General features: G+C 46.1%; 1 protein-coding gene across 1 annotated transcript in view; it reads left to right on the top strand.

Annotated features, from left to right (window-relative positions):
• LOC131266321 (uncharacterized) overlaps positions 1–27,829 on the top strand; it is a 117,110-nt gene that overhangs the window by 66,209 nt on the left and 23,072 nt on the right. Inside the window, exons 6-7 of the mRNA XM_058268787.1 lie at positions 6,783–6,905; positions 10,572–10,721. Of these exons, the coding sequence (XP_058124770.1) occupies positions 6,783–6,905; positions 10,572–10,721 (273 nt within the window). The remainder of the gene's footprint in view (positions 1–6,782; positions 6,906–10,571; positions 10,722–27,829) is intronic.

Below are 27,829 nucleotides of genomic sequence, written 5' to 3'. Positions count from 1 at the left end.
AATGGTCAACCGCGAGCGGCATTCGACCACGCTGGAGGAATGTGCACGTTCTGACAGCTTACGAGATAATTAGCTACTCCGCCGGTTCCCGTCGGTTTATTTGTCCAACAAAGTTAATGCTGCCGTTTTAGGGGGTGCGTTTGTGGAAAACCTGAACCGCGAGGTGTTTGGCAATTAACGGGCCGGAAAAAAGGTGACAAACAGCTCCACACTGATCTTCCTCAGCTAAGCGTTCTCGAACGACTTCATCTCAAACGACGGAGCACAATAAAACGCGCTGGCTTTGGTTGGACGCGACGTGAGCTTGAACTGAATCCAACCGGATTGGGATGACAGCGGCTGTGTCGCTTCCAATGTCGGAACGGGCCGTTAAGTCAACTAGTTAATTAGCCAGCGTGGTCGGTAAAGAACGGCTGTTGCGTTGGTCAAGGTAGAAGAAAATGGTGGAGCTCGAGCGGTTCTCTCCTATCCGAAGGCTTTGAGCCAGTTGACGGTTTTTCTGTTTTGAAGTTCGTTGTGCGCGTTTTTACCCTTCGACGTTCGATGTTTGCCATCGGCTTACCGACGGCCAGTGGCAAACGGAAACGGGACAATCGGTAGCGCGGGCTTAGGGGCGATATAACCAGGAAAGTCCCGGAGGAGGAACACTCAGCCGGCCATGGGAGCGCATGGATCGAAGGAGAAGCTGAGCAGGTCCGCCTCGGAGCGCTTCGTTCACACGCAGGTCATCGAGCGGGAACGGTTCGGCAGTTTTGGCAAACGAGTCCGCGGAGGTAAGTACGAATGCGACCGGCGGTCGGATGCACCGCGTCATAAATTGTTTGCCCAGCTCGACCGGGCAGCATTTATTGCATCAGAGTCCGTGAAAAAATATACACAGGCCAACAACATACAATGATGACCGGGTGGGACACGTCCGGAAAAGGGGGTTTGGGAGAGATTTGTTGAACGAAATTTGCATACAAAACAATTGGCCGGAAAACAGCTGATAAATTCTGGACGCCCTTTCTCCTACCGCGTACACGTTCTCATTCGCGTGTACGGCGAACAACACTGCAACCGAACTCGAGAGGAAAGCAGAGAAAGAAAGATCGTATGGAGACTTCTCAGAGATGTATTGTTATATGTTATATTTCCTTCCCTCGAATGGGATGTTTCGCTCCGGTGGTACAAGGAGTGAAAATACTTTTATTTCCCTTTGCTCCGGAACGAGCGGAATATACTGCTGTTGTATGAAGTGGATCTTTGCACAATGTTGTGAGGGTGATGATGATGATTTATGTTCATGTATGGGGCAACTTACAAAGCAACGTTGTTTTATTTCACGGCTCAAACGATGTTGAGTTTATCAAAAGGGTCAATTTAAAAATAGTTTTTATGTTCAGGATAATTGAATTGAAGCTTCTCTCATAGTTTAAAACTGCCATCCTATTAATTGTTTTGAATTCAAGTTAAAAGTATCTCAATATTTTACTGTCGCCTTTGTAAGTAAAAATGCTCCCCATGGGCTTTTTTCTCAGTTCAAGTGCTTTCAGTGCTCAGTGCTTTCAGGTGCGATGCTTTACGCATGCTGGTTTCGTTCCCTGGATTGCCATGCAAAAAGTCAACCAGTTGCGCTGCACACTTTCGTTTCGAAAAACTGCCCCCTGCCACCACAACGACACATCACGCATGCATTTCAGAGTCATGTTGTGCTTTACGGTGGTGTTAAATTGTGTAATAGGGGTTCCTGGGGTAATACGCTACATTTTCCTTAAGGAAAATTAATGAGTTTTAAATGAACTTTAATAATGGTTATCGATTTTATCAATTCCTTTGGTTCATTAAGTTTCAAACTAGTTACAACCTTTTGATGATTTGTTTTAGTTTGTTTACAAACTGATGCAGTTTGCCTCGACTTACAGGATGCATTATGCTTCCGTTCATACTGGAACATTTTTTTAGTTGTACGAATAAATCAGCTTACTTACTGAGATTTTTATTTGCAGTTTGAAGCTCTAATTCTAATTAACAATTCTCTCTGTATGTCATGTGTAACATTTAATTTTTCTGTATGTCATGTATAAAAAAAACGATTTTTGCGCTATTAATTCCATAGCGAAGTGCACAATTACATAAGAACATGTCCGAACCGGTGATGTTCTTGCTTTGCTTTTACTTTGCGTTTCTGTTGATGTAGAGCTATCAAACTCATCGGGTGACCAAAATAAAATAAATAAATATTTTAGTTCACTCTTATAGGGTGGCTACTTTTTTCGTGACCAAAACGCGTTTTTCATTATAACTTGGAAAAGTTGCGTTTTGCCTCAAGGGTGCATTTTACCCCAGCCACCCCTATTGCGTTCCATCCATGAGATTCGCACTTTTTGCGACCCTTCTCCTAAATGGAGTGTGTGCGTTTTTCTTGCAATACGGATCAATCACACCGCGTATGGTCGCCGGAGAGTGAAAGATCATCCATACGGAGCCACCGAACCGGCTGGATATGCAAGGGGTTTGCACCGGTGATCGGTTCGGGAAAAGGAGTACAAAATTCCATCCGTCGATCGATGACCGTCGACCGACGGACAAGATAGTTGCGTCTTTTTTCGTTGTGTTTTGGCCAACTGCTTAATTTGTGCAGAGAGTGTAGCTGTTTTACCCCTTTTTTGTTTCCTTTTGCATCTCGCGTTCCAAGCATAGCGTTTCTCACCTTGCTCCAGTTGGATTGGAATCATAATTTCATGTTAACGTCTCGAGAAACGTGTTGTGCGGTTGGAAATGCAGTGGAAAAAATATGGTCAATGCTGTCTCGAATCAAACCACACACACAGACACACGTGCGCGTGCTTTAAACATATGCCCGTTCTCGGGCACAAAAAAGAAAATACATCTTCGTGGAGGAGTTAAGCGTAGAAAAAAACTGGTAGCAACACCAGGTTTCCAAACGTCAAATGAAACTGAAATGGCAAACGCGGCGAAAAAAGCGATGGATTAAAACAATCCGGATCCCGGGCGAAAGTCATAAGGCGACTGGGTTTAATAAACTCAATTATGCAAATTCATTTTCAACCAATTTGTGTTTCAACCACCACCACCACCACCACCAGTGCGATGATGCGATGGGGAGCGACCGATAGCGGCGGGACAAATGATGCTGGTGCGGGTTTGCTTGTGTACGGACATATTTTCCTCCTGCCGCTCGACCAAATGGTTAACTCTTCCGTGAGGTTTGTTTGTGGGGAAAGGGCGGGAAAAGCTTGCTTGGGTTAGTTGCAACTTAATTAGCGACGGGGAAAAAAGGTGGCCAAACAGCGTCCTTTCGTCGCTTCCGATGGGAAAAAAGGTTATGCTAGGTTAGGTTGATTGTAATCTAATGAAAAGCAGGTGACGGGAATGGGGTGGGCTTTTCTCCGTGTGGGCCGCTTTCACTGCAGCACGCGTGTGAAAGATTCAGCTTCGTAGAACGTGTTGGAATGTGTGATAAAAAATAAACTATGCTTGTTTGCTTTTCAAATGGAAATCTACAATGCTTCAGATTGATTGAAGTTTTTTTAGGTTCCTTATAATATCTTGCTAAACCTGGCATACCTTATACTTTTAATTATCGTTCAATTTTGTACATTCTTGATACTGTTGAGCTATAAATTTTCATGTTTATGTTTGTTTCTCAAATCAGTCACTTTATTGCTATTCGATTAATCAACAAGGATACATTTTATTCGTCGATCCAAACCAAATTGGAACATGCCCTTCTCGGCAAACACGACGCCATACCCGACATCGTTTACCATATCGCAGAATTGGTGTCATTGCCACCCGCTATCGCCAAACCTCTTTCAAGTCGCACGGAATTTTCCATTTCCCTGCGGCACATTTGCGAAGAGGGAAACTTCCATTCAACCAACCCACCCACAATCGCAACGAAGGAGACTCGCGAAGAAGTGAATGCAGATTGGGAAACGACCGGTCGATCATAACCCCGTCTCTCCTTTCCCCCCGTTTTCCTCCCTCGGTTTGTGGACCGTATCTCGGGCGAATTGATTAACAATTAAAGTGAAACCGAGCCACACATTCGGCGCGGGAAATGGTGAAGAAAAGCCGGAGGCTATAATTATGCGCCCCGGCTTTTGAGTATGTCTTTCGCCGCGGTGAGGACTTCGGATACGACGACTTCTCGACGCCCCGTGTCTTTAATTACCGGTTTCGGCGTCGTTACTTGTGGCGCCCATTCCAGTCTGGTATTTTAGCCTTTCGGTATGTGGTTTGAACACGATTCGAGAGATATCTCTCACGGTGATATCTGCGAGGAATCATCAGCCGGAACATAACATCCAGTTTACAATCCAAGGTTGAGTTTGAAATTGAACTCCATCAAAACGGCAAAGTACTTTTCGAAACAATCGTTTCTAATGAGAGAGCTTGCTTTCTTGACGAACCAACCAAACAAAGTAACGCGAAGCGTCAGGGCAATAAATATGTACATGTTTTACTGATAACCTACGCGCCCACCTTTCGCTCTTGATTACGCGAATCCTTGAGCGATGTTGCGCGTTTTCGGGGTGGTCCACCCGTCCAATGGCCTTTTTTCCCCCCTGCTCGCCATCCAAGTGCCGCAAGTTGTAGATCGAAGAAATAGCACAGCTCACACTACAGCAAGTGCCTACCTACGTACAAACATTGAGAACCTTGGCGAAGGTGGGAACCGGTTGGATCTACGAAGACATTGGGTCAAACCACCAAACCATTGTCGTCGAGCTCACGGGAAGTGTTTAATCACCGGAATTTAATGCTCCACTAACCTTCACCTACCGGGCAGAGCGGCGATTGAAGATGGACGAAATTTGTTTCTAAGTGGCCGGAAAGCCATTAGACAGTATCCGTGAAGATTGGTCACCTTTTGGCGGCGTCAAGGTGACGATTTCCGAGAAACAATGAGGCCTGAATGCACCTTCATCACTACTTTCGGTCGGTCGGATCGCTTGTGGTCTCTAGGTCGATGGAGAGTAGGCCACGGGACCTGCCTAAGGCGGTGGGAAAGCTGAATGAGAATAAAATTGAATCGCATTAGTTCATTAAAACCCTAGCTTTCGAGCTCTACTTGTCGCCGGGAGGGGGAGTTTCATGCGGGTGTCTCCTGTTGTCTCAGAACAATCGAGAAACTGCAGCCTAAACAGCACCGGCCCGTTTTAGGGAACCAGACACCCCACGCGTCTCGATGTACCGAGAGAGGTTTGGGGTCAAATCAGTATTCCCCCTTGCTCCGATACGGCTCATAGCGATCGTCATCCCGCGTGCCGAAGACCATACACTTCATCGTTCCTTAAGTGGACAGGGCAGTAAGACACTGGCCACAGCGCAACGCCACAAATAATAAGCCAGCTATTTATTATGCCTTCAATACCGGTAGGTTCCGCTATTTCCGCGCTGTTCCCGGTTAGATTTTCTCACTAACGGTGGACACACCACTCGAAGTTGCGTCGGTGGTGTTATTGAGTGTTAGGTGCGACGGTGTAGTACTGCAAGAAGTACCTACTTCTGACCACGCGGTACATTATACCCGAGGCCATCCGGTTTGGTTGCGGAGGAGCGCTAATAGCGTCAGAATTGATTATACACCCGCTGCCAGTCGATGTTCGTTAGTCGCCGGTGCAGGAACCTGGTTAAGCGGATTGGGGATCTCGTATGCGAGCTGTACGCCGAGAGTTCGCGGCTCGTTCGCTCGGCTGTTTTGTGACCCACAAGGGGGGGCGACAAGGTTAATTTTCAATCCAACCAACCTAACGAACGCGCACGGCCGGTGTGTGTGTGTTGTGTTGGGTGTAAATTGTAGATCAAACATACAGCCGAGGGTAGACGAGAAGACCACGAGTACCACCAACGCAACGCCCCAATGCAACCGCGGTCTAAAGCTATGATCTTGAATTCTTGACATAACCTCAAATCGGCCATGCGTGCAGGCGCACATATGAACGCCCGTCTGGCGTTCGGTATCCAAAGGGACTTTATGTCTGTGAAAATAATCAGGCAGTTTCGGATTTTCTTTTCTTTGTTTCGTCCTCAGTCCTTTACTTTTGAACTCTGGTGCTTCACTATAGCATTTCCCCCCCCCCCCCCCTCCCCCCCCCACCCGTAACCAAGGTAGCCAAGGGCTCATTATGGTGTACGATGATTAAGGATCGTATCTTTGTCGTGCGGTGGAATTGGGTTGAGGTTTAGCGGGAAGGTTTTGTACCCGATCGTTTGATGCTGGATGCCAAATTCGATTGCGGTTGGCCTACAGTCCTATCGGCATCATCGTCGTCGCCGTCGTCGTCGTCGTCGTCGTGGCCTCCGACAAACAAGGCCATCACCGTAACACGTGCGCCAGGATGGAATTTCACCCACTTACCCTTGGCTTCGAAACACGGACACGGGCCAGAAGCCGGCCAAGTGGCCGATAAATTTGCCCAGGGTTTGACCGTTAGCTTTCCTTGAAACACGATTATGCTAATACCCGGGTAATCTTGCAGCGGACTGGTATGTTCCTGTGTTTGGGAATCCTTTGTAGGGGTTTCCGGCCCGTTTGGTCCGTTGGCCGTTTATCACAAGAAAAGATTATATGAATTTACTTGCTTGCTAGCTAAAGCCTTAAGAAGCTATACACATTACGTGGATTACCTTGGGGAAGCTAAGTTCTGGACTCAACCTGAATGATGGATAGGGAACTGTGGGATGATATATTTCAGCACTATGCAGAAAACTTTGTACTCCGTTGTTTATGTTTATCGTTTTCTTTTCCCCTTCCTTTTTTGTACCTCCAGGACCAGCCAAAAAGCGAGATGTGCGCACAATTAATTCTTCATCCAGCGACCTGGGACCGCCCTCGAAGACGAATGGCGCACAACCGGCACGAAGCAGCGCAGCACGGGCGGCCGCCGCTTTGCGTAAGTATCTGCCTGTTTTGTACCGGGCACGCACACGGCTTGTTTGTATGCTTTTCCGGTTCTGGTTTCTCAAGCGCAAGTCACCTAGATGAAGAGATGCGTCCAGTTTGTTCCATTAGTGACGCTACCCAGCACTTCCAGCAGCAGCTTCCCCGGTGGATAGATGCATCTCAACTTTTCGTCGTAGATGGCGATGTGTTCATAAACCCATTTCTTAAACCCATCTCCCTGCCCGGTGCAGTCTGATTCCTTTTTTTTCTGCATTTCTTTTCATAAATTACGCTCATCCATTCAATATCGCATGATGAGGTTCCGATAAGAAGAAACACGTTGATGGTGGCTAACGGAATGGTGGATCCAAACTGGTTATGAGGCAAATTTGCATCCCCGTGGACCTTCGGTGGCTTAAGGGGACCAATAGAGGCAAGTTCTGACATGCTGGTGGACGCCTGCACGACGACCTACAGCGATGAAGGCTAACCAGTTTTTGCAGCCGGGAAAATCTCTCCATCTCCACCCGAGTTTGGCATGGGAGTTTGAAGGGGGAATGGGGAATATTCCACAATAATAATACCACCCGTCGCCATCGTCGTTGTCATCGTCGTCAGGCCAGCAGGATCCAGCTGGATATTGTGGCAAGAAACTGGACGATGTTTGTGGGACTCACACGAGGGGAGAAGGAGTTAAACATGGAGCGGGCGAATTGCTTTATGCTTTCCGGTTATTCCCATGCTTCCCGCAGGCCATTCATGGTACGACAAAAGCGGAATAATGTTGACCCCTTTCGTCGCCCGCGGCAAATCTGCACACCACCGTCCCTCCGGCGTAAGCATGTGCTCGGTCAGTCGGTCGTCAGCTCGGTATATTTCACGCTCCACAACGCTCAACCACCCGCTCCGGCGGCCAGTTTCGATTCGGTTCGTTCTTCCAGAATCGTAATACGGCAGCAGCGAGCACACCGGAGATATTGTACATTCTTCAATTGATCCTACTTGTCATAACGTATTGGCCAGTGTCGTAGGCCAAATGGGAACCCTAGTTGCTCGTCACGCTTCCATGACGATGGTGGTGGAAGTGCCATTCCCCCCCCCCCATATAGCCGGTATGATGAATAGGGAGAATGCACCACTTCGCCGGACACTGAGCATCGCAATGGAAAAATGGCGTGCGGTAGTGATTGCGATATGGTCGAAGGTGTACACCCCGCCGGAGGAATTGGTGAAAACGATGTGCAAGCGGAATGACCGTGTTTTGCTGATGTCTCCACACAATGAAACCTCTGCCCAACGAAGGAGAAGAGAAACAAGTAAACTTCACCGAGAGGAAAAACTCAAGAATGCATCGGATTTTCGTTGCACGTCGTGCGAGAGGAAGTCGCAACATCTTGCATAACCATTTTCCCCCGGGCCATGTTTTGTTTGACACGTTCGACTGGTGTGTCCGCTTGCGGCACGACGGCAGAGATCTGTTGTGTAGCGTACGTCAATTTGCAAATGCACAACCTTTCCAAGCTGTGTTTAAGTGCACTTAGCGAAAAACATTGTCCCGCCATTAGAATCTCCCGAAGTGGGAAGAGTTTTTAGAGCGTAATTAAGAGCTTCAATGTAGATTTACTTGCAAAAACTTTTCACGAGTTTGAATTAATAGACTACAACGTCGTAAAGAATTGTGTACCTCAAAATGGTTGATTCCAAACTATAGTACGATTCCAATTTCTATTTTAAGATCAGAACTCAAGCGTGTCAATAACGGGCTCTTGCAAGTGATAACCCGTCGTTGTGAGGTCGCTATTTGCGTCACTGATCACTTTGGTGTGATCCAGGTTGGGATTTCTACTAAAGTTCCACCGACAGACAGCCGCGTTTGAGCGTGCTACGTGATACCTTGGAACGGCACTCGAGGTGAACCATATTGCTCCGCAGAGCGAGCGGGGGGAAATGGGGAGCGAACACACATTTCCCACCAACGTGTTCGATGCAGTGGAACCGTGAATGAAATCGCGAGCCTGTGGTACCTGGAAGAACTCCGGGAGAAGGCCACTAGGAAAAGGTGCAGGTAATAGAGGAAGAGGTTGTTTGTTGTTGTTTTGCCATGCATGTCTACTACAACCGGCTAGAAGACAGCTTGACTTCGTGAGTCGATCCACGGATCGTGGTGATCATCCCGAGTCTCAACCTGGTTACCGTCGGATGAGGGTGCTTGAATTTCATCAACGAACTGGACAACTTCACACACACCCACACACACACCCACACACACACATGTGCACAACTTGGAGCGAAGTGAAAGATGGCGATGGTCATGGAGGAGAGCATGTAATTTATTCATGATTTGATTTTCCATCTCCAAGTTTGTTTCTGGAGTAGAGCGCTATGTCGACCCACCTGGCATCAACTTGTTGGGAGTGTTCTTTTTTCGTCTCCACAACTACGAAAGATACGAAAAATCCTCCGGTATCGGTGCTGGTCTCCAGTCTGTGACGGTTTCAAAGCCGGACGGAAATTGGTTCCGACCATCGATCCGATTTGTGCAACCGATGTGCGACACGGAAAAGGACGGGAAAGTGTGCCCGAGGAACGACGCTGAATCGGTGAACGATTTTCTGCCCATTACTTGTTTGCATGAGGTTTGCTTGGGAGAACGGGTGGAGTACGGTTGGAGTCTGCACACAGGTTTCCGAGTCTCCGATATCAAGAAGGCAGCTGGTTGGTTTGGCTCACAGGAACATCATCGCCATCGTCATCATCATGATTCTTCGTTCAAGAGCATCCTGCGAGGGGTTCGCTTACGACACCGGAGAAGACTCATTGTCGATAAACTGGCAGGTAACTGCGCTTTCCTTGTACGGGAATGTAAACCATGCCGCCGGTGCGCCATCAGCCGCCGCAGCCGCCGCCGTCGTTCGTCGTCCGCCTTCGAAGATCCGGATGACGATGTAATTGGGTGTATGGTGATTGCCGTCCGATGGACGATGGAGATGAAAACGAGATTTGATCTTAGCCTAGATTTGATTTAGGTCTCGTCGATGCTACGGGTTGCTTGCTGGTCAATACGGCATGACCGTGGATGGTGAAATTGACAATACACATTTTCCACGGTTCTATGGTTATGGTTTTCCGGTCCTGAACACCGAGCTGCAAGGAACATGGATGGAAAAATCCGAATGAGAGAGGGTGGCTTTCGAAAACTGTAGCCTACCAGCTTGGAGTCAATATTATTTTTGATATGTATAAGTATACTGGAAGATACACTGGGTCTAGTGTCTTGTTTAAGAAAGTCGATAGGTTTTGCACTAAATAATAATTTTCATTCATTTCCATTGGTTTTGCGGAAAAATCCCAGATTCGTTAAAATACTCCTTTTTCGAAAATAACGCTCGTATCGCATTCCGTGTGTATCCCGTTGCATACCTTACGGCGCAACTGCTCGAAACTATAGTAACGCCGTAACATGGTGTACGTACAATTGCATACTTTTCGGCGTATCATAAGGATGATACGTTAAAGCGCTTATACACGATAGAAACTTTATCTTCTTTGCGGAATGCAGTCTGATGCACTTTCAAAAAACAATCAAGAGCATCATTGCAATGTAAGTTGGTAACTAGGACCAGGATGTGCATTTCCGCTCTAATGCTCACCGTCTCGCTGGTCTTTCCGTTCACAGAGAAACGTATATCTCCCAACTTGACGAGTGTTCCATCCACCCCGCTCGTTCCGGAACAGTTGAAGGCATCGCCGCCGACGAAGCGGAATTTACTGCTGAAGCGCAATGGCACGGCAACCGGAGCGCTGCCCGTCAAGACACCACTCAAAGGTAAGTGTACCTGTTCGTTTTCGATCGAGAACCTGGTGGATTCTTATTTAAACCAATTTCTTGCTGAACTTTCAAAATCTACTTTAGCTTTCGGTAATAAATTGTTCGTGGATTAAATTGGGAATCTGATTAACGTTAGTAATGTGCAGAATCTCGAAGTAAATGGATGCTCCAGAAGATGATTCTGGAAATTCCATTTATTTTTGTCTCCGTATCGCAAAGTGCAGTGGGGAAAAAGAAAGTGTCTGCCTCTTTGGAAAGCAATATAGAAGAACATCCGCCTTTTCTTCGGTCGACAATCCGTTATAGTCAGATAAATCATCAATCATTCCGCCTAACATTTGTAAAAGCGGATGAGGCGTTATCGGTTGATCGAATTGATCCCCTTTTTAGTCAAACCCCAAACGCACGTTGGATGGAAATCGACCACCTTTGCTTACCGGTGCCATCCTATGCGTGACGCCGTTGTTGCTTCTTGTATCATTAGTTTGATTACAGCGTAATAGGAGGCGGTAACATGCAACAGATAATCGTTCGGATCGATTGACTCCAGTCGTCCAGTGCGATGAATCTATGAAAGAGCCAAATATAAAACAACATCAAATAGATCCCATAATAGTGCACGTTGCGTAACGTTGCTCGAAATCGGTTTATCATTGCTAGTTGTAAAATAGAAAATGAAATCCGGAGAAAACAGCCCAACCCCCTGATTAGAGCGGTGTGTTTTCCTTTTCCAAAACGTTCATCATTGTCTCATAACTTTACCATAAAGAGAGAAAAAAACACCTCGTCTGCCGAGGCGTCGGAAAAGCTGCTTGTTTTGCTGCATCCCCTTTGCTTTATGGACCTTAGGCACACAATCACCCTTCGATTGACCCCAACCCCGCACCGGAGGGTGTCTTTTTTGTCGTTGGCTTTCCAACCCCACCGAACTGGTGCACTGCCGGTTCGGATGAGTGATTGTGAAAGTTTGCCAACGAAAGGCTAGCGAAATGAACGGGAGAAACGAAGAAATGGCATGACCCGGGCGAATCTCCTCCGCGATCACACGCCTCAAACGAAAACCGCTCGCTTACAATTCCTCTGGCTTCTCGCCAATTTCACGGTTGGCGTGGAAAACAATGATAAGATTTGGATTGGGAGAGAAAGAGCTGGTCGGTTTTTGGGGGTTTTGTTTTGTATCATTCTTCACACGAATTTGGTTGAAAGCTTCCACTGCGATGCACTTTTCCGGAGTCAAACCAACATTTATTGAATTAAATTTTTCCATTCGTATTTTTTACGGTCACATGGAATACTGATATGATTTCTTTTGTCGGTACGGAATGTATTCGATGCCGATTATTGTGTCTGGTTTGGATGGGATTTTAATGTTTGTGTCCTTTTCGATAGTTTTTTAAATCACAATAATACGAGTTTTACCTTCTTGAATCCGAGGTGAATGATAGTTACAGTTAAATAAAACAATTATTTGGTTTATAAATAAATTAATTAAAAAAAACATGAACTTTTCTCTTGGTTATTTAAACATTAGTCAGTTACAAATACGTGTCAGAATAAAACACTTCTTCGCAGAACGTGACGAGCAAAGTCGGACGTGCGTTCAAACTGCATTTGTTTTTGTAAATCATGCAGCGATTTCGCGGATTTTCTTCACTGAAAGTAATTGTGTACTTATTCGTTGAATGTGTGTTTTGGTGAGTTGTGGTTTTCTTTTTCGACCAAGCGCTTATAACCGTCTCTATACCAGTATGGGTGTCCAGGTTCAGTCAACCGGCAAACAAACCTGCCCCGCACTGGGATCATTCGGCAAAACAAGAAAAAAAAACAACTCGAAACTCATTCACACCATTTACCACCCACCGACATGGCCGTCGATGCCGCCGTGCTGGAATGCGCCGGGGAGTGTTATGTCTAATTAAATAATTGAACGCACATGCTCGGAACGCTTATGCTTCCACGTCGCGTTATGCTTATGCCGTCCGGTTGTTGCGGCCTTTACTGCCCCGCTGGCGAACGTGGTTGTTTTAAAAGCCATGATGGGTGTGTGTGTCTACGTTGTTGGGGAAAAGCTTGAGACCCCGTGCAAAATGGTAGACTCATTACCAATTAATGGCAGAAAGTGAGTTTAACTGAAACCTTTAAAAACGAAATTAAAGCGGCAGAAAATCGCACAACTACTTCTCAGTATTCGATGATTAGTATTCGTTTGCTTTTGCAGCTCGTTTCCCATCGTTTTTCGATGAAACCCTTCCCGTTAAGGGTTGGTTACCTTTTGCGGCCTCTTTATTTGCCTAATTCTAGCAGGCCGGAAGCGAATCCCAACTCGTCGTAGTTTGCGTTTTCTAGCCACCCCCCGTTCCTTTCACTTCAACGTTTCTTATTTACGTTTTCCACCCTTTTTGGCGCGACTAATGGTGCGCACAAGGGAAGGTTTCGCGATGCACACAATCCGGGGCCGAGTGTCAAGGTGTATTCCCTGGGCCCTTCCTCCATGAACCGTCCTTCCGTCGAGCGGAAGTAAATGCAAATGTGTGCACATTCGTTTGCACCAGCGACGTAAGCATACGGGTTGCCGTTTTTTTTTTTTTGAAGGGCGCCCGTATGTCTCTCGGTCGCGTGGCTGATTTATGCAAATTGTATGTGCACTAAAGTGATCCGATTGTCTGCGGCCGGTACGGCATTTGCGTGGGTTGCGGATTCTTTCGTGCCATTTTTCTCGTGGTGGCTCTAAAGAACGGGCAAGAATGAGAGGAAACCATTCGGCACCTTTGCCGAACGGATGAAAGGGGAAAGTTTTTACCTCCAAAAAAACATGGTAGGAATTTTACCACCCATCAACGGCTGCAAATTTGAGCTACCAGATTTTCCGTGAAATGAGCTCCCTGGGACCACCGGTTCCTTTTTGGGGTCAGTCAGACGAATGTTATGAAGACGACACTCAAATGGGCACTTTGGGCCGGATTATCTCGGGCGTTACGACAAGCCTCGGTAGGTGCCTTCCGGAAGAAAAAGGTGCGTGGGAAATCACGACGTGCGGCTTTGTAGATGTCGGAAAACTGCTGATGTGATGCTGGGAAAGCCCGCTTGCTGACGAGCGCTGGCCCGTTTGGCCTTTCATTTCTTTTTTTGGCAGACAACAATTGCGACTCGAGCGACCATTATCATAAGCATTACAGAGTGTTTTATGGGTGTGCTTAAGAAGATTGTTGTTGAAATTTCCATTGTATGAGAGACGTAATTATTTTGTACTTATCGGGTAGTTAACCATCAATATCGTACATTTTAAAATGTGCTTCGTTGTTTCAAATTTTTGAGATATTGGTTTGCTTAACTCTTACATAAATTTCTCATTTAACATTTTATCACCAAGTGAGGTGAACATGATTTTAAACAGATTTCCATCGCATGATAGCAAGCAACCGTGCACTTATCACCACCACACGCAAACCATCGTTTAGCAAAGTGCAAAAACGAACCCCACGAAAAGGTGAAAGAGAGGGTTAGTTACTCTCAATTAACTTTCCGTTTTCCAACGCTGCTTTGCTGACAGATTTTCACCTGGAAAATAAAAACCAACGTTGCACGCTAGGTCAGCAATCCCTGACCTGTCCCGTGCTGACGCTGACCCCGGAAAGGGCGTGTGCACTCTCCAAAAACTGTCGCTGTCACGGTCGGGAAAAGTGGTGCTAGCCCTAATTGATCGCATTCAAGCACTCTTGGGCGGGAATTTGGAAAATGTTGCCCGTCATCGCATATCGCCGTTTTCTTTTTTTAATGCTAGCAGATGTTCGAGTTGGGTTGGAAGGGGAAACAATCTTCCTGGGAAGTATTACTTGCATGCCATCGCATTTTGTGCCGGGAAATGTTGAAAATGTGGCTGAAGAATCCGCACACTGGGAAGGAGGTGAAACTTCTCCCCACCCCGGTGCGCGATTTTACAGAAGTGCGTCACGCACTGGAAAAAATGCGTCCAACCATGGAGTGCGTACTGCGTTTGGGGCAAGGAGAGCAAAAAAGGGGCCAGTTTGTCTTCGTTTAGCTTTTCGCCACTGAATTACCGGGGCAGGTAGTAGGGAAGTGCTGCGCTGTAATTAAACAGCAACCATCCTGTGTGTAATTCTGTATAATTACCATTATCGCTACTGCCTCGTCTTAATGAAGTAATCGAGATCATGGGCGCACAAAGCGCTGGGATTTGTTTGGAACCGGGCAGAGAAGAAGGCTTCGTCCGTCAAACCACCGTACACCCGGTGAGAAGAGGTGGCTTCGGCTGAGGCGATGGGAGAAGAGAAGAAACATGGCGAAAAAGGTAGGGAAATGGGTCACAAACACCGACACAGACAGGTGCTCCGCAGCACCAAACTCTATCGACCGCATTTGCCGTCGATGTTCGGCCTAGATTTTTTTTTACTCTCCTCCTGCCCGGAAAATGCTTTCCGCATTACAAATCACATGCCCAATGGAGGAGGAGGATGAGGTGGAGAAGGAGAAAAAAGGGGGTTAGTCAGGAAGAGAATTTCCCACCGGGAAAATTCGCTACCCGAGAGCGTATGGTAAGCGCTCTTCACATGACGCGGGCCCAAGGTTGGGGATTGATGGAAAAGCGTAGCGGCGTAATCGGTTTCCGTGCGTAGTAGATAAGGCAAAGCACCGGAATTGGTGCAGCGAATGGCAACTCGATCGATGGGAAAATCTACGTTAGCCCCAAATGTGAACCGCGAAATTGACAGCATGGGCCGCTCGGAGTTGTGGCTTTTAGTTTGCCTTTCGGGCGCATAACGGTCGAGGCGAGCAATCGATTTACAGTAGCAAAGAAAGCATTCCCAAGGTGGAAATTAGACTTAAAAGTAGAGGTATGTTTCTAACCAATCGAAACTATATTTAAATCAATTTTATTTTCCGCTTTACTCGTCATTAAGTGCTATAAATAAATGGAATACAGTAAGAGGAAGCGTTACCATTACATAACCGCAGGAAAAAAAGCGGTGGAATGATCACTCAATTAAACGTAGATTAAGTGAAACCAACAAAACTGACCAGCTGAAGTCGAGTGCTTGTTTTGTTCCATCGCCACTTGACGAAGTGCTTCATTTAATTGCTCACCGATCGATCGTCGATTGAAGTAGCAGACAAGATAGAGGAGTTTGCCCTCGTTGCACAGTGGTTCAACCTGAGAAACTTACGGTCGTTTGAATTTGTTCACTTAGTTATCGTTTGTAATTGTTGTGTATGTTCAGAAAAAAGCATATTTATAAAATTGTTGGATGCATATATTCAAAAGTCATAAACTCTTTAGCAAAAACTATCATAATGATTATTGTGATGTAATGTTCAGTTTAGAAGGAAAAATGCATCTTTATAAAAATGTTGGATACATATCTCAAAAAGTCATAATCTCTTTAGTAAAAACTATCAACCACTATGCTAAGAATGCCCGTTATGTACGAAATGGGTTTGCATTCATAATAGCCTCAGAACGTGGCATGAGTAATATAAATAATAATAAGAATGTGTATAAAAAGAGCTCTTTATATATTTTTATAAGAGAGATCGGAAAAGGAAAGGAATGAAAAGAAAAACTCATGAAATATGAAAATGATTTCCATTCAAATTAACGCTATTCTAGTTATTTCTGACCCTAATATAGACTTTACATATACAATTAAGACTTCAAGAATTGATTTCATGACATTTCAAATCAACCGACCAGTGTTTGAGCCACTGTGCGGTGGTCACTACGTGTAACAACCGGCTATATCGACATTCCAATGTTGTGCATTGCCGCGGCAACATAAACACAATTGACGTGCGGTTGTTTTTCTATTTCCACCTCCTGCTTTTAATTTGTCTTCCGCCCCCTTTTTCTCATAAATCCCGTTCCAGCGCGGTGTCGATGGGTTGTTAATCCATTAAAATGGTGCGATTAAACAGATTCCACTCCGAACGACCGAGCGCGCGCGTTGTTACGCACTCCGACGATCGTGATCGTGATCATGATCTTGAACCACGCACTGATCGATCGATCCATCCATGTTCATACGCATGTAGAAAAAAAAGAACGAAGTGACGCGTGCGTGGCGCACTTTCTCGCCGGATCGTTAGGCTGGAAAAACGGAACGGATCGATGGACATTAATTTCGTCGACAGTGCGTCGTTCACGTGGGGTTGGAAAAACCGGTCTCCCTCTAGAGATCCAACCTGATCGATCAGCGATTCGCTTCCGAATGACCACGGACGGTTTTTACGTAACTCGTTTCCTTCCTAGTGACACTCGGAGCTTCGAACCGATTTCGGTGACACAGGACGCCCGAACATGGCCGTTATCTAATTGGTAACGGAGTAAACCGTTTTAGTTATTCAGTCCAAGGTGAGGAGTGCGAGTTAAATTGCAAACTATGAGACGCGATTTGTTGGTTTCTTCTTTCCATCCCGGTGGCCTCTTTTTCTCGCCGCTAAATACACGACCACCATCCACCGACTGCCGTCCGATGTTACGCTTGATTGCAGTAAATGGTTAAGCTACTATTTTTTTTCCTTGTAGTGTTGTTTCTTGCGGAAGTTTTTCCCAGCCCCTTCGGAACGGAAGAAAGCGCCCGCTTCGTCTTCGCGGAAAGTTGACTTTAGACACGGGCTCGAGCATGCCTTCGCATCATTGATTACAAGAGGAGAGCAACAGCAACAGAGGGAATCCATACACAAGACAAAAAAAAACACTCTAAGAGGGTGAACAAACGTAGTTACGTAGTTTTAATTAATCGAACGATTAAATTAATAGCATCGGTGGTGGAGCGCCTAGTGAAGCCAAAAAATCGCACGCCAGTGCCGGAAAGAAGGAAACGGTCGAGCTTTTGAAGCCAACTTGAAACTGGAGAGGATGCTTCTTTGCGTGATCGCATCTCGGCGCACTAACGAACGTTCGTGGTCGCTTTTCGTGGGTCGCTTTCACCCGTAATCAGTGCTGGCCGGCGGGTTTTGCAAGTATGGCCCGCGGGAAGTGAAGTGATTTGCCCATTTTGGTCGGAACAAGCTCTAGACAGGCGTTGTTTTTTTTTGGGCATCGTGTTTTACAAATATCTTTTCACCGAATGATAATTGATTCGCGATTTGGCTCCTTCTATTCGACTCGATTCAACAGTTTAAACAGAGATAAAACTCGTGCAATTGAAGAGAAAACTTTCAATGCACATGCAATGAAAATTTATCCCAGAATGCACTGATGCTATTTTTATGTGCACGAATCGCATCGTAAAGAAGATTTCGTTATGTTTTGGTTAGGCGCTTCCTTCCTCGGCACGGAAACCACAAATCAAAAATGTGGTCTGCGGAATCGGAAATACTTCCTCCCACTGCTTCACCTTCTGGTGCATTTCCTTTCTGCCCACCGACGGGCGGCAGTCAATCAAAAACCCCAGCCAGACGACGGCAAAGCAAAGTCACTCCATTTGTTTTCCGACCGGCAAAAAATATGGAAGCAAAGCGGGTGGAAATTTCTCATCTCAAGTTAATGTTTCTATTAACCAAACACGACACTCGCGAATGCGAATGCAACCCTTGCTGGGGGGGAGGGGGAAAGGGAGTGCCCGGTGGGCTAGCACGATTGCCCAGAAGCATTTCATTGGAGGAAGAAGGAAAGCCGGTCGAAAACGGAAAACCTTTTGACTCCGAGCACCGTTTGGAGACCGCCCGCCTGGCAAGTGGAATTGCGGACTTTTATTTTCCTTCGCTCGCTCTCGTTTTGGGCTTGGTTTTACTTTCCTTTGGCGGCCGCCGTTTTGGCTGATCATTGTAAATGAAGCTGTCTCTGGAAGCGCTGGTAACGTTCATTTACCCCGATGGTCGGCGATTTTGCAGAGTGCTTCGAATTTGTTCGTGTTTATATTATACGGCTGTCCGGTGGGTTGTCTATCCATTTTTGTGATTGATGAGTTGTCTAGCTGTTGGTGGTTGAATATATTTATTTTCCAGCCAGCCAGTGCGAACGCAAACAATAGCGATGCATAACTTTGGGGGAGAAAAACTTGGCACTTGAATTCTACTTCCAAAAAAGGAAATGATGATTTTTTTTGTTGGTGCCAAATTCACAGATAACCACTCGATGGTGGATCATAATTTATGCTTTATGGGACCCCCGAATTGTTACGCAAAGTGAACGGAATGGTGCAAAATGTGTCCGACCAACATGAAACACAAAAGAGCCGGCGCATCATGCGCAGCGATAAAATGTAAATATTTGGATGAAAATCTTCACACCCATCGCTCTTCACCCGTCTGCGAAATGCTCGATGCTGGCGGCGAAACCCTTAGGTCTAATGGCATGACTCCCAGGCCGTCGCTCTCTCCCTCTCTCTCTCTCTTGCACGATCGCTTTATTTTCGACATCTTTGGCATGAGGGGTTTTGGCTGGTGGATGCGAATTTCCACACCTGACTTTGTGCAAGCGAACCTACCCGCGCACGGGCCGGTTTTTCGCCCCACGAGTTTAGTGCAGCACGTTGGCAGTCCCGGGGTTTTCCTTGCGGCACAAACATTTTGCAACCAACCCGACGGTGTTTATTGGCGGGGTTGGTGGTCACTTTTAGTACACTTTTCATGCGCACACGTGGTCGAGTGAGCGAGGGTGGTCCAGCTGTCTAGGCTTGCTTGCTCTGTTGTAAGTTTATTTACTTCGATGGGAAAAAACCGGTCCGGGTGTTTTCTTCTTTTTCTGTCCCATGGAATGTGGAACATCGAGAAATTTTCCCTTGCATTTATAATCAACAGTGTACTTTTACTTCATAATTCATTATGCAGGGTACACCAGGAAATTCAGTATGAAGAATATTTGTTCTCTAACTTCGCCAAACATTGCTACTTTAATATACAGGGAAGTAAAAGTATACATCAATATTGCTCAACGTTATTTGTCCACGTATTAACATTTTGATACGAATAGATTTTATTTTGATTCTAAAAATACAGAACATCGTACAATTTATCTCAAAATTTTAGTTTCAATTAATGCCAACTAGCCATAATGAAGGATAAAAATTCTATTTATGACGCAGGCAGGCATTCATTGATTGAAATTAATTTCATTCTTTTCTCGTAATACTATTATAGCTCGTCATTTGACGCTCAATTGTTTTGGTTTTGCTCATCAAGATTAAAATAAGGGTTTTTTTGTTTTTGCGTATTTTCTTTTATGTATTTGCAACTTTAGTATTGAGGTTCTATTTGAATGTTTATGATTATATTTATTTTCCATCTGGGGTAATATTTCTCTCGTTTCAAAGGTGGGTTTTAGAAATGCTATGCTAATACAAGTGTTTTAAATGAAACACGATTGTTAATGATCTGATTAACTGAATATTCTTATTCATATTTAAAACGTTTTTAAACTAATTTTACTGCTTGCTTTATGTTTTGAACAACGCGAGAAATAGTTTTATTATTGCATTCGTGTTCTTTTTCTGCACTCGACTGTTGATTTTACTTTCGTGCAAAGACAAACGCTTTTCCCAACTTTCCCCATCGGATGACTAAAAACAAAACAAAAAAATCAAAGCAAAAACGGGAGCAGTTTAGCTAAATCATCGTGCGCGCACATACCGTGCATGCGTCGTTTCCACTGGAAACTCATCAACCACACCGGACCCTAGAGCTTTTCCATTTCGTTTTCGTTTGCAACAAACCGATTCGGTTTCCATCTTCACCCCCGGGCGGTGGATGGTGAAAATGGTAGTTTCGGGGCGGTTTTTCTTTCAATACTACGGTACTACGGTAAGCTTTTACTTACAACCGTTTTTTATTTACATCTATCGCATCCCGCCCCGAAGGACGCACGGCCGGAATGGATGCCCTCGGAGATAAATGTTTTCCCATTTGGTTACCATCACCGCGGGAGGGCGGTTGTTTGATTGATCCGAGCAAGAAAGATTAATATCGAAATTATGGACTACGTTCGCAATCGAATTATGTTTGGTTTTTGCCGAAAATTTCATTCAATGCCCATCGCCGATACGCTGGTGAACTACTCGTTCACACGTGGGTAAAACATTAAAAAACTGGGTCTAATGCGAACTTCTCGTTGCAAAAAAAAAACGAATCCAAATTAGTGCCATCAAGAGGCCACCTCGCCTTCGAAGACTATTGGTGCGCGTGCCGTATGGGAGGGATTTTGTGAAATCAAATGTGGAGAAACGTGCATTGGAACTTCATCATCATCATCATCATGATCGCGGACCCCGGCTCGATTTGATCAAGCACTGGTGGGTTTATTTTTCTTTTTCGCTCGGCTCACCCCTCCGCACAAATTACTGCTTTCCGGCAACATCCCAAACCGAAGCGGGCGTCATTTCGCGGGCATCGATTTAATCGCCGGTATTAGACTAGGGCAAATATGGATGTTTAAGCAAGATAAGTGACATCTCTTCCGCTTGGGGCGTATTGATTCGAAGATGTTTTTTTGGGAAAGCAAGGGAAATTAACTCCTTTTTTCTTTTTGCTGGCTCACTTTCGGCCGAAAGGCTCTAGCCAATAATAGTCGATGGGTCATTGTGATAATAATTGCGTCGAAAGCGCGTCGGGTCATCGGTGAATAATCTTTTCTGCTCTAATAGTGATGAAAATTTAGCGATAATTTTAAAGAAATAATCGAGATGGGTAATGTGTTTGCAATCATGACGAGTTTTGATACATTCAGGCTTGAAGAGGGGGGCAAATTTACAAAATGCAAGATTTTGGTTTTAAATTAATATTTAAATTTAAATTGACGGTTGGTCGCAAATCGGCTGTAATGGAAAAATTGTCCTGCAACTCTTTCGTACGAATAAATTTATTCGTGAATTATTCTCACCAGTTGCCAAATGTTTTGAAGACATTCGTTCGGGGAGAGATGATCGCGCTTGATCTCCACACACAGCGGACCCGCGATTTCTCTCGCGCAACTTCGCTCCATCTCCGCAGCCAAAAACGCCTGCTCCAACATGGAGCACGCGCACGCACGGTCGTCTGCGTTCGCCTCCGGGCGCAAGAAGTCAGTTGCTATCGACGCGCCGTGGAGCATCGGTGTTGCTGCGAGTCGCGGTGTACGTATCTCCTAGAGCTGCGTGCGGCCACCCCCTGAGTGCCACGCAAGCCGGGTTCGATCTTGGACGCTTTCTGCGGTGACGGGCGAGGTGTGCAGTATCGAAATTTTACGCATGGAGGCAAAACAACGTGGCTGTGAAGGAAAAACTCGAGTTGATTTTTCCTTCTGGTTTTTTTTCAAATTCGTTCGTGGAGAAGAAAATAACGTAGAAAAATTAACTTCGCGTGGGTTTGTTGTGCGGGGAAAACAGGCTGGATGGGTTGGACGGGCACGCCGGTGTTAGGGAAAACCATCGACGGCAGGTGCCATTGGTAGTGGAAGCACAGACACTTAGTTACATTCGTTTCGTCGAACCGAATGGTTGGTGAATTTGGCTCACGCACGGTTCGCGGTCGGTTGCGCGCTCTTGTGGACAGGGTTGGTGCAGGTTAGGGGGTGTTTTTTTTTCGAGTTTTTATTTCAGGACAGCAACCTGTTTTTGATTCGTTCGAGTTTTTCGTTTTTGTTTTTGTTTTAGTTTTTTTTTTGGCGAGTGATGAATCGAATGTAGTAAAGTTCTGTTGCACCTCAAGTGTACGTGTTGTAAAACCAAGAAAAACCGGTGAAAGGTGTACCGAATTAAATGGTGTTCGTCTTTTGTACACTCTACTTGTCCACTTTCATCGCTTTTGGTATCGAAGTGCAGTGCTCTCGTCATTTGTTATAATATGTTGATCTGTTTGTCTATCTACAATCTCACTTTTGGTTAGTTTCTGTTCAAATTGTTTTACTTTTGTAAATTCATTTCATAGCTTTATTTGTGAAGATTTGTTTGTGCCTAGAAAACTCCTCACAGTGATTCAGCCTAAGTGGAAAACGATTTATTAAGAGTATTTTGAGTGCGTTCAAGATTACGATTGAATACGTTTAAGAAAAAACAAAGCGTCGAGCAAACGCAAAGTTAATTAAACATAAGTGCCCACCCGATTTTGGCATGAGTATGCCCCGGATGGTCCACCACCGTTTGCGTCGTGTGCCAGTGCCTTACACAGCGTAAGCGAAGATGTGCACCGCGAAGGAAGCCCTCTACCTGGAGCGCATGCTGGCAGTCGGCGACACGATGGGTCGGCTCGGGGCCGGCGGCAAGAAGAAGCTGCAGCTCGCGGCACTGGCGTCCTCCCGCACGGATCTCGTTGGACACAACGAGATCGTCGTGAGCAACGGGCACGGGCTCGGCCGGACGCGGCTCCAGGACGCCCTGCTCGAGGAGGAGCTCAAGCGCAGCAGTCGCTTCTGCGAGCAGCAGAACCGCCTGAACAAGCTCAAATCAAACGTTGGTGGTGGTGGTGGAGGCGGAGGAGGCCCAAGAGGACCACCCGGTGGCGGCGTGCCAACGCTCTACGGTAGCGACTTTGACCTCTACCGGAAGGAGCAGGAGTATCTGGTGCAGAAACCACCGTCGTCGCATCTCTGGAGCTCGCTGAAGGCCGCGAAGAGCAAGATGAAAGGTACGAGCGTGTCTCCATCTTTAAATGGCCCCCAACAATTGTGTGTGTGTCTGCACCGGCGAGATTAAACGTCCTCATTACCATTTCAAGAACGTTGGTCATTATCAAAAACGATTCGGACGGCCAAGGGTAGCGCTCCAGCGATTCAGCTGCTGAAACGGGAAATGGGACTTTTTTGTGTGTGTTATTTTATCGAACCTGCCTTATAAACATCTCGACGCAGAAAAGCGACGTAAAAAAGCGCACTGTCGAGAGAAACCATCGATCGAACGGCAGTCGGCCGGTTTTACGTGTGGGAATTATGTTGTCTCCTTGGAGTCATCATTAAGCTCCGCAAAACGGTTCCTTTTTTCGCGGACGGCCATTCGGGTAATTGTGTGCCCGATTGTGATTGCTGCAAAGTGGGCACTCACTGTGGTCGTTAAAGTTTGAACTTCGCAGTCTTGATTGAGTGAGACCTCAAGGGGAATGTTGGACATGTTTGTGGCAAATTGCGTTGCTCGGCATTCAAGTGATGAAAACATTTCCGAAAGGGGCTTTGTGTTTAAATATTTCTTTTCGAATGCTTTCGAAGTACCTTTCGAATTTAATTTGATTTGTTGTTGTTTGTTTTTCTTTTGTTATTTTTGAATATTTAATCATATTTATACCACATTAGTCCATCCAGATCAAAGTTTTATTTGCCTTCCAACAATTAAATTGTGTTCCGCTTGGTTAACAATCTCTACAACACGTTCCGTTAGATAAACCTTCGGGTGCGATTACGATACAGCCGAGCGATATGACGGAAAACTCAAGTCAAATATGTACCTCATTTGCATCCTGCATACACAATAGTATGCAACAGTATGCACACACACACACGCGCCTTCAAAACCGCCCCAAATCAAACACCGGTGCATTTGAACGTAAAATTACGCGGTCTGACCGCAATCGACCTCGATAAATTAATTATTCCCCACGGAAGCTCGAACTCGGATCGTAGCTCATTGGCATCGAATCCGACAACCGTGGACAAACACACCCACATACTAGGGGGGTAGGGACGGGATCGTAGGCTCAATCGGTGGAGAAGCGTACGTTGGTATTTCACGCTCTATTAGACAACTGCTTTGCCGAATGCTAATACATTGTGCATCCACTGTGTTTTTCCACTCCTTTTTCATGGCGGTCGTTTTCCCTTAAAAGTGTACAAGGTAGGGAGTTAATGGTTTTTCGGTTGATTTGTGCCTTTCTTGGCAGACAGTCATAGAATTCTTTTCGGTGTGCTTCTAAGTAACAGGTTTTAATGTAACTCATTCGTCTCGTAAATAGTTACATCATGGTTTGGACAGTCTTACGGTGTTTCGCTATGAACCCATCGAATTCCCAGCCTGAAGAACCTGGGTTAACGTGCTCACCCTAACGCCTCCCCTTTCAGTACCCTCCCCATTCCAAGGTGCGCGCCCTGCCGGAAAGTTCCTTTGCAACCTTGTCAGGTGCGACAGTAGGTGGCATAGTTCTTTCCTACGCGTGCCTCGCGTCGCGAAGTGTTGTCGGTTGTCAGGGTGGCTCGACAACAACCTTGTACCAACGGATTTATCACCCGGCCGGCCTAATGTCATGTTTTGTATGCGATGGGAGCTGCTAAGTGGCTAAAAGATTGCCATCGTTCGAGTTGAATTTCAAAAGTGCTTTGGAGAACACCGATGTAGCTGTAAATAATTATTTTGAGGGTGTTACCATTGTTGGAGAGGATCATGGGAATTGTTTTGGCATTTCGATACATTTGGGAAGGCATCGTTTATTTGTAGCAAAAGTGGAAAGTGATTTTAAACGTTTGATTGAATTTTTAGAATATTACGCTTACGTACCAATAAAAATCTTTAATCAATTTCTATGTCTGTCTGGAGCATGAGCGCTACTGATACGAATATAAATAAATTCATGCTTATCTCCAAGTTTAATTATTTCTTCTTGGAAACCTAACAGGCACCCTGTGGTGCGGCAAGTTGTCATTTTCCATGTCGCCGTTAGAAACGGCCTTCGGGACGGAGAAGGCGAAAACATTTCTCCAACCATCTTTCCATCATTTTCCTCGTCCAATCTTTACCCAGTTTTATTTCTTTTTTGTTTTATCGAGCAGCTTTTCCTAAGAGCGCATTTTATTTCATTCCCATGCTGCTCGACTATTTTCTCCGCTCGAATTTATTTTGGAAAACTGTCAAAAACAAACCCGTGCTCCCGCGAGAGCGGAATTTCGACCGGGAGTAAAGTCGAAACAAAACACTGAGAGAGAAAGATGGAGAACCTGGTGAAAACTCGAAACGGAAAGGACAACCCTGCCGCGATGAGTCATCGTCACCGTCGCCGGGAAGGGGCACGATTTTCCACATCGCACGCGGAGAACGAACAACACGCGGAGAAAAGAAGCACGATTGCAGCAGAGTTTTCCCCCCTCCTGCGGGTCGTTTTCCGCGACACAATCCCTTTCGCCGTCCGCACGGTGTTCGGTGCGCGCGCACGCCTTTTCCGAACACCATTTTCACCGGCCGTTCCACTCACTTTTACCCACAGAGAGTTTCCACACCGCGTCAAGCCCAAAGTGAAGGGTTCTTGTTGTCAAAAATAGGGCCTTTGCGCTCCTGGCGGGGGGTTTTCCTGCTGCTCCGAAAAGGGAAAGGGATTCACGTGTGGTGCGGTCCTTTCGACTGTGTGTGTGTGTGTGTGTGTGTGTGTGTGAACGTTTGTGGGTGTTTGGAAGGGAGGCTTGATTTACCTCGTTCCATTTTCCAAGGAGCTGGAACACAACCGTTGTTTCGTCCGTGGAAACCGGGTGTTCGTCACGGTCTCAGATACACACTCACACACACACAGAGTGGCACGCACACAGTGGCGCATGGTGTAGGACGTGCAACAAGAGCGTACGGCAGGACACTAATCCATCCGACACCGTTGCGGATGTAGTTTTCTGTCACATTTTGCCTCACCGTCGTCCTTTCTCGCGATTGTGTGATTATCCTGGCGTCGGTTTTCCACCGCTCGGTAGTTCGATGCTGTGCAGTTTGTGTCCAAAGCTGATTTCTGAGGACAGAAGCGACGGTGGAACAGGATTTTTCCTCCTGGCAAAGCCCTAGTTCACGTGATGTCCAGCTTCCTCCGTCATCGCAGCTGAGCGGAGCGAAGAAAATAATTGAATCAAGTGCATCGAATCGAGTGCATTCTGCGCCGCACGGAAAGGGAACGGAGTGTTCAATTCGTTCGACGAGTTCGGAAAACTTTTCCCTCATTGCGGTGATCCAGTTTTGACAGTTCCGTGTGCTAGTTTGCTCGTTATTTTTTCCCAACCTTTTTTTTCGGTGCCGTGTTCCCTCGTCCAAAGTTCTCACTCTCTTACGTGTCGGTTGGTCTGCGTTTTTAATTTGTGTGTGATCTGTGGAAAAGGGCACGCAGCGGCGCGTCATCGGTGCAGCGAACGTCATCTTTGTTCATCTCCTCCTCCAAACACACGATGTTCGTGCGAATCCGGCGTGTTATAGCATAATTGCAACAAACTCCCCAACGCTGGCATCAGAGGGGGAAGAAAAGAAGCGAAAAAACCCGCAAACCACACGCACGTAGCGAGCAAAAGATTGCGATCGAGCCACGGAAAGGAGGCAAACATCGCGTGCCCAACGCCAAAGACCCAACGCCAGCCAGTCGCGTCACCATAATGAACTCATTAATCTATCTCATTCCGTGGAAAAAAGCGAAACGAAATCTCGCGAAAAGTACGTATCGAGGGCAGTGGGGGTGGTGGGGAAAATCCATCCCCCAGCGGATCGGATCCCTGTTTTTTGCGCCGATAGTGTAAATTTTCAGTTTCATTTGGCTCGATCTTCGAGGAAGATGGTGGTTGCATTTCTTTTATTTGGCTTTCGGATTGTTTTGGGATGATAACATTCGGTGAAAGGGTATGCCAGCGGGAGTATGTAACTCTGCGGGTGTTTGATGTTAATTATGCTTGAAGTTCGTTATGTGCACAAACAGGTCAACCAAAAAAAAGCCCTCCAAACGACGTGATGCACTCAATGATGCTTCTCATTGCGTAAAGTTTAATTGATTGGCTTAGCTTTCGTGAGGACTTGTTTTCCGTCTTCTCATGCATTCCCATGGGATTGAAGCAGAAAATTCTTGCCACGATCGCCAAACACGATCCACTTTGCGGGTGGAACACGTCACAACCAATAGCATGGAAAAAAAGGCGAAGCATTTGGACCCCTTTTTTTGGGGGAAAAGCAGAGTCCGAGACCATTGCAGAATCGACGGCCAATGGATCGAAACGCTTGTGTTTCGTTGAGGCTGCCTTTCTTTTTTCTGCTTCTCATGTTCGACTTCTTCTCATTTGGGTCGATTGCCCTAAATGGGCCCCCGGAAGGTTTAGGCTTGTGGTTGGTTGGCAAAATGTGGTTGGAAAACGATGCCAAAGTAGGGCGGATAATTAAATGGTACTACTTCCATTTCGTAGCGGAAATGGTTGGGAAAATTAGTTGTAACACTTTTTTTTCGCCTCCCCAAACTTGCATGTTTGC

The sequence above is a fragment of the Anopheles coustani genome, chromosome 2, assembly GCF_943734705.1.
Source record: "Anopheles coustani chromosome 2, idAnoCousDA_361_x.2, whole genome shotgun sequence".
Lineage (NCBI taxonomy): Eukaryota > Metazoa > Arthropoda > Insecta > Diptera > Culicidae > Anopheles > Anopheles coustani.
The sequence above is the reverse complement of the archived record's forward strand: the minus strand, read 5'-3'. Positions and strand labels throughout refer to the sequence as shown.